This window comes from Cynoglossus semilaevis, chromosome 10, assembly GCF_000523025.1.
Source record: "Cynoglossus semilaevis isolate Cse_v1.0 chromosome 10, Cse_v1.0, whole genome shotgun sequence".
NCBI lineage: Eukaryota > Metazoa > Chordata > Actinopteri > Pleuronectiformes > Cynoglossidae > Cynoglossus > Cynoglossus semilaevis.
The window spans coordinates 16173999-16181641 of NC_024316.1; the positions used below are offsets into that span (position 1 = coordinate 16173999).

Genomic DNA, 7643 nt, shown 5'->3' on the forward strand with positions numbered 1-7643 from the left:
TGCTCTCCCTCCCCTCCGTCCCCTACCTCCCCTCCTTCCACCCTCCCTCTTGTCTGTGAAATCCAACTGAATGTGTTCCAGTTTGGCATTTAAGAAAAAGTGATAATGTGATAAGAACAAAGAGGAACTTGTGTGTGAAGAGGGTTAGGCAAAGAAGACTTACAGCAAACACGCTGATTAATAGTGAACTGAAGGCCTGGGGACATTTTTATTCTTTGGCTGCAGCTGTGTACAAGGTAACACCTATACCCTGAAAATCTGAGGTGTGAATTCTTGTAGGATTATCGCTTACATCTCAGACAGGATGTCAGACGGATACCAGCAGAGACGGGTTGTTTTTTCTGGTATCCTTTCCCTCTGTGATCATTAAAACCTTTGAGGTTGAGGTGGGTTTAACCAAGTATGTGGTTTAACCAAATATTGACAGTGACATGTTAGGATTACATTTAGAAACATAAGTCTTATAATAATGAAACTGGTGGGTAAATTAAAAGTACACCTTTGTAATAAGATTCTTAGGCTAAAAAGACAAAACAACAGATTGTAGTTAACATAAATATTGATTAAATCTTTGTGTATATTTTGCTGGATTACAATTAAAACACAGTAGTTTTAAAACAATGCTTAGAAACATAACTTGCTTTATAAATATGGGGTGGACAAACCAATATTAATAGAACGTTTTTTGTACGTAAGTAAATAGGTAAGATGTTTATTTTGCTATTATTACCATTATGCTATTACGCTATTACTATATTATTTATGCCTAATTACGTTAACAAAGTAGAACGTCCCAACTGCATTAGTAATTCTGCAGCGACATCCTGTGGTAGGGAGGAGAATCGCATTTCTGTGATGAGTGGTGTTTACGTTTCAGCTGTTGTCATCGTTGATGCTCTTGAGACGGTGAAGGACACAGACATACACAAACAGTCTATGTCTGTATGTGTATATTCAGGTTTGATTGGTCTTTTTTTTAAGACACCGATTGTTACAAGCTGGCGCTAGTGTGGTTTTTAAAACGTAAAATGATGTCACGCTAGTCCACCTAGCCGCTAGCAAACCGCTGCTAACCGAGTTCAGTGACCACACAGACCTAGCAGGTGTTCTAGTTGAACTTCATTGGCTTCGTCCCATACGTTCATGCATTTATTTATAAGTATTACATTAGACGTGTCAGCAAAAGGGAGCCGTGTTGTTGAACAGCTAATAAACAAAGTCGTCATTTGTCGATGTTACTTCTCTTAGCAGTGATTGTCATAAGCTTGACAACAAAGGAAGTGTTTTCTAGTTAAACCTGGCGTATGTCCATGAAAGTGAACGAAATATTTAAGACAAGATAACATGAAAAAACATGATGTATAAAAACGTTATGTATTTCCTTAAATGAGGCAGTGCTTTGTTTTTCATGTAGGTGTTTACGTTACATAAACGTTATGTATTTCCTTAAATGAAGCAGTGCTTTGTTTTTCATGTAGGTGTTTAAGATTGTATCAAACACAGTCACTTTGCATTTAGAGTTAAACGTGGTGCATTTGTCATCTTAATGTGATTTTAAATACAGTAAATGAATAAAATAAGATAACTACTACATCACAAAATAAGTAGACATGAAACTTTAGGTTGAACTAGTATTTAGACATAACATGTCAAACTTCATTTTGAAAAGAAAAAACTATAGTAAACGTTCCAAACACTAACAGAAGCAGAGACAGCATTGCCTGGAAGCCCAGATGGAACATTTTCTTTGCTACAGAACATAATAGAAGAACACTTTGCTTTAGTAGAGCAAACACTGTAATCATGTTGCAAATAACAGCTAATATAAGTGGACCATTTCAATCCAGGCATTTGCTTTTCGACAAAATTACTTGTTTTCATCACCTTTTTGAAGACAGTTTTTTTTGTCAGTGATTGAGTGAACACAATCATACCAAATCAGTAACCATTAAGTCATGGGCAGTATAATCAAGTAGTATAAAACAAGTAGTATAAAACAAGATTAAAACATCCAAACTCCATTTTTTTTTAAGTCAGTTTTATTTTTCATAGAATATGTAATGGCATAATACAGCTAACAAAATCAGAAAATTGGGACACAACCTTGAAGGTAGAATGATAGAATAAATAGTAGTTAAGATATAATAGAATAAATACATAGCATATAAAAGATGAATCACATGTTTAAAGCTCACAGTATTTCAAGTAGTTCAAGTTTAATTCAAAACATAAGAAGTTATAACTACTAACCTCAAAGAAAGATTTCATATTTTTATGGAATGTATTGCTGCTTTCACTGTACAAAATGAATATTTTATAGGCTACAGTAGTCACTGCTTTATTTATAAAATTTTATTTTATAGGCTACAGTAGTCACTGCTAATATGTCTATCAAATAGAAACTAATATTTACATTTTTCTTTTCACCTGTGCCTCTGTATTTCCACAGAATGGACACCAATGGGAAACCCTCGACAGCACAGATAGTGGTTTTAGCCACTGGCTCGGCGCTGACTGCGCTCTTTTACTCTCTTTATAAGAGCAAAGCTACAACATTTGCCAGTTTAAAGGTCAGTGATATTTCTGTTCTGTCTGATCTTTGTCTTGTGAATGTCACCTCTTTTGTTAATCTTTGAAATCTGTTTGACAGGAAGCCAAGAAAGTGTCCATTGACAATAACTTACAAAACCTCTTGTCTGAAACCCCTGGAAGATGTGTCCCGTACGCTGTGATAGAAGGTGTGTTGTCACTCTGAAAGGTGGTATTAATTCTGTGTTTAAATGTACATTCTGCTTTGTCGTCAGTGTGTGTTTATGTGGATGCAGGCATTCTAATAAGAATTCCTTGTTCATGACAGCTGTGAACAGTCGGTGTGAGGTGAGGCAGAACCGTCTGCCACTCTTTGTCAACATAATAATTCTGCAATTCCACTGTTGTTTTGCGCACTGCAGGTGTAGTGAGAAATGTGAAGGAAACTCTGAGCAGCCAGTTTGTGGATAACTGTAAAGGTGTCATTGAAAGACTGACGCTGAAGGAGGAAAAGATGGTGTGGAGTCGGACCACTCACATCTGGTAAGACTTTTGACCATTTCTAAACACGTTATATACATCGTTGTTGTCTTCAGTCTAGACCAGAGCTCTCACATTCATACATTTTTACATTCAGTCTAGACAGTCTAGAGTGCACTCACATCATGCCCCAGAAAAGAAACATCGAACTGAAAGGTCTAATTTCACTACTTTTACTACTCAAAATGTCTAAACATTATTTTATAAATTATTCCAGATTTTCTTTTCCTTCTTAATCCTTCAAAGTTTCTTCTGTCACATTGCTCTAAAACAAATGTCCTTCTGTAAGGTTTGGACCACAATAGAAAAACAGTCGGAGCCAGACAGTTCAACTTCGATCTGATTGAAGTCTGATTTTTGAGTTCCTACAAATTTTTGAGTTGCCTGGGGCCTGTGAGTTTAAATGTTTACTTTAAGTTCTGATTCTGGACTGTGTGTTCCTTGAAAGAAAATAAAGGTCAGTGATTGGATTCAGCAAAACATTGGAATAAAAGCAGGAGCTGCAGGAAACCAACAAAACAATCAGGCTAAATGTAGCTACTCATTAGCCATTCAGTCTTCACAGATACATGACAATGTTAGATTGTAGGGTTCTCTTTTTATGTGTATATAAAAGGCCTGGGGCCTGTGACATCACTGCCATCGTTCACTCTTTTTTTTGGTGCTGAGTCTCAGTTTTAACACTTCAAAGTCAGTGTCCTTTATTTGTAATTGTCTGTATTTACAGACTAACGTTCGACAGATCAAAGCTTTTATTTCCCTAATTTTCCTTATGGCAGTTTCATGTTTCAGTAGAACTACGGTAGAGTTAGTTAGGACCACCACAATGAAACAACAGTCTCTGTCAACAGTCTCCAGATCTACAGTTGTATATGTCATCACTTCTCACCTCTATGACTCCTAGTAGGTTCACCAGATGGTTAGGTTATTAACACTGGACATCAACACATTGGTGACAAGTTTCTTTTCTTTTTATTCAACAGGAACCGCACAGAGAAAGTCATTCACCAGCGCACCAACACCGTCCCCTTTGCCCTGGGATCTCATGACGAAGATATCGCCGCCACAGTCCGAGTCATACGCCCGCTGGATGCTGCAGAGTTGGACTTAGAGACCACCTACGAGAACTTCCACCCCACGGTCCAGTCCCTGTCCAGCGTAATCGGCCACTTCATCAGTGGGGAACGACCAAAGGGAATACACGAAATCGAGGAGATGTTGCGGGTGGGAGACACTGTCACTGGAGTGGGAGAGCTGGTCCAGGATAACAACATGATCAAGCTGCAGCCGCCCAAGCAGGGTCTGTGTTACTTCCTCACCCGACAGGACTACAAGTGTCTGCTGAGGAAGCAGGAGCAAAGCGTCAGACTGTGGAGGATTTTGACTCTCGTTTCAGGCATCGCCGCTTGTTCCATGCTCATAATCATCCTGTGGAAGAAATACGTGCACCACAGACAGAAGAAGGAGGAGAGCAGAATGCTCAAAGAGTTCATAGAGCAGCAGAAGAAACAGAAGGGTGAGGGTGACCTGGACGAAAGCAGCCTGTCACCCACCAGCTGCGTGGTCTGCCTCAGCGGCGAGCGCGCTTACGTCTTCCTGGAGTGTGGTCACGTGTGTGCCTGCTCTATGTGCTATGACGCACTGCCAAAGCCCAAGAAATGCCCCATCTGCAGGTCACTGATAAACAGAGTTGTGCCGTTTTACTACAGCTAACAACGAAGGAAATATTCCTGTTAAAAAGTTGAAATGGTTGTTTAATTTGTTTCATTTTTATTTTAAATGTAATAATTATGTGTGGAAGCTGTAAATGATCTCGACAGTAAAAAGCTAATGTGTATATATATGTATATATACACACACACACAGTGAGAACGAGACAATGAGAATAAATTTCTTTAATATCAGGAAAACCCTGTGAATGCGCATTTTGTCAACACTACATAAAAGTGACTTTAACATCATGTTAAAATGTGAAATTACGTTTCAAATTTAATTGGTGTCCGAAAGACTGCCTGAATATATACCCTCGGCTTGACCCCGTGTCCTGCGATTGTCCTGCAGTCTGTCCCTCGTCGTCGACTTCTGGGTGAGCTTCACTGCTTTCATGTCTAATGGATTTACCATATTTAATTTATAACACTAATAACTGTTAACTGTTTAGCTGCCCATGACAGTGCCTGCACTGCTTCACCCTTGTCTTTTCGCGGTCGATTAGTAAAAACTGGTAACGTTAACTGATTTAGAAACACAAATTCATATGGCATGTAACAATCACTTTTTAAATAATTTGACCTGCTTGGTGCAAAGCAATACTCATTCTCAGCAATCGATTTGCCACAATCCGTTAAATAAGGCTCTTTCTGTGCTTTTTAAATTAAATTAATTCTAAGTTTTATGGGCGAGAGGCTCTCTGTTTAGCGTCGGTTCATTTGCTCATTTCGACACAGCGCCACCTTCACCACTGGTGGCTATATGCAATTGCAGCCCAAACAGACCCACTTCTGATGGACGTTCCTTTGGTAAACACTGAGTTGTGAGCTGTTGGCGTTCTCACATTATAAGGGTCATGGACTTTCTTTCTTTTTAAGTACAAATTTCTCATCACAACCATAAACAGTAATGATGCATTTTCGTTTTCTGTTACTAATCACCAAACTTGTCCACTGAAGTTCCTCAATGCATCCAATGCCTCTTCTTCTGTCTTGCAAACTATCTAATGCCTCTTCTTCTGTCTTGCAAACTAACTTTAAGTCCATCACTGCCACCTACTGGCCTGGATTATGTTCATCAGTTTTAACTTAGGTAAGTGAGGTTACGCGCTACAGTTCCAGTGTTTTCTTTTGTTGTTGTTGTTGTTGTGGTTTTGTAAGTTAATACGTGCACCAGGGCAACAGTTCATAGAACCCACCACAAGGGGGAAGAGGTGCAACTTGTGTGTAATCCACTTTTAATTACTTAATATAGGTACAGTCGTGTTGAAAATGTCTCGTCTCCTCTGAACTGATATTGTGTGATTATTTTTTTCTTTTCACGTACACCTTATAGTGCATATTCTTGTGTTTGTTAGGAACAGCATGAGTGAACGGAGTGATGAGGCAAACTGAGGTGTTGGGAAGATAATTGTGCAGCCACCCATCAGGACGTTTGCTGCTAAAGAACTGGGACAGGCTGACCTGATTCTATTGTCGTTCTTCATAGTGTCTGACTTTAATGACTAACAGTCAGCCGGCCTCAGTGCACAGTACAGGTGAGAAGGCAATGTTGAATATGTTAAGATGCTCAGAGCCAACCCTGAGCATCGTGAGCACTGATTACTAAACTGTCCTGTAATCAGCTTTTCCAGCTTCATTTTCAACTAATAACATTTTTTTAAAAATCCGAAACCTTGTTAAAGACTAATGTAGACTAACACAAGCTGCAGTAAATTGACATTATCAGATTGTTTACTCAGTGAGAAGACTATTTTTAGAAGGGCAATATTTCTGCCAGAGGAGGGAGTGTGTGCATGTGATAGAACAGCACTGATCACCATGTCCTGAATCCTGGGTCGAGGAGTATGAACGGAAAGTAAAAACACCAGACTTGTCAATCGATTCAAACTTTTCATCAGATTAATCACAGGACAGCTGTGGATTGATCTTAATCATGATTAATCATAATAAAAATGACCATCTATTGATTAATCGAGGTAAAACATATGACAGAAGAATGACAGCAGGTAGATGTATGTGTTTCACACTTTGTGACAAATCTAAATGATGTGAAAAATGACAAGGAAAATATACAAAAGTATAACTTAAATCATACTCAATTCTGAGGAAAACCAGACATTTTCTCTGGGAACAAAATTTGACTTGGGCTGCATAACACCCCCTCACCCCCGGCACCCTCCTCACCCCCAGTCCCAAACTGTGCCTCTGAACCTCATCTGTGTGATTTAAGGTAACACTTCAACTATGGCATTATCATTGCATGAATATTCAATTGCCGAGGCGTAGACGTAGTGTCCAGGACTGAGCTGCTGCTGTTGGTGCTGTAAAAAAGAACTGGATGTTCAGCTAAATGTCAGATATACTATTAATGAGCTGGAAAAGCACGTTGCACAGCGATCTGCAGGATGTAGTGACGCTGATAAAAGTCACGTCGCCGTCGAGCCTACAGAACAACCTTTAACCTGCTCATTCTCGTGTTTTCCTCGCCTTAGGAGTTTGATTGCAGACTTACATAAGACAAAAGTGTTAACTTCCTGTCAAATCCTGTTCAGAGTTTAATGACTGATAATTAGTTAAACTCACTGATTGTCAAAGACATATTTTTCTATTAAAAAAACAAAAAGTTCAGGCCACCCAGTGATTCATGTGTGTGTGTGGTTTTCTTCGATAGTCCAAGATCAGGATGGAGATTATGTTTGTTGTTCAGTTCGGTGTGATTGTTAGTGTAAAGTTTTATTTGTCTCTGTGGCGGAATGGCACATTGTCCAGGTCGTACTCTGACCTGACCTCGATAACTGCTGGGAACGATGCTAGTTTCCCCTGAGACCATGACGAAGATTTAGGTGGTAGATTACAGAGATT

At 39.2% G+C, this 7643-nt stretch overlaps 1 protein-coding gene across 4 annotated transcripts; it reads left to right on the top strand.

Moving 5' to 3' along the window:
• Positions 1 to 803: 803 nt before the first annotated feature.
• On the top strand, positions 804 to 4979 carry mul1 (mitochondrial E3 ubiquitin protein ligase 1). 4 transcript variants are annotated; one of them, XM_008319119.3, is made up of 5 exons: positions 804 to 958; positions 2450 to 2570; positions 2651 to 2738; positions 2952 to 3072; positions 4053 to 4979. In XM_008319119.3, the coding sequence occupies exons 1-5, from the start codon at positions 945 to 947 to the stop codon at positions 4780 to 4782; spliced, it is 1074 nt and encodes a 357-aa protein (XP_008317341.1). In that variant the 5' UTR covers positions 804 to 944; the 3' UTR covers positions 4783 to 4979. The 4 variants fall into 4 exon arrangements, with proteins under 4 accessions (XP_008317341.1, XP_024915192.1, XP_008317342.1 ...); XM_025059424.1 differs by having other exon boundaries at positions 837 to 942; XM_008319120.2 differs by having other exon boundaries at positions 883 to 906.
• The last annotated feature ends 2664 nt before the right edge of the window (positions 4980 to 7643 follow it).

Excerpts from the sequence above, each read along its gene's own strand:
- mul1 (XM_008319119.3), top strand. Across the intron at positions 2,571-2,650 it reads CAACATTTGCCAGTTTAAAG|GAAGCCAAGAAAGTGTCCAT; the intron begins GTCAGTGATATT and ends TCTGTTTGACAG. Across the intron at positions 2,739-2,951 it reads CCCGTACGCTGTGATAGAAG|GTGTAGTGAGAAATGTGAAG; the intron begins GTGTGTTGTCAC and ends TGCGCACTGCAG.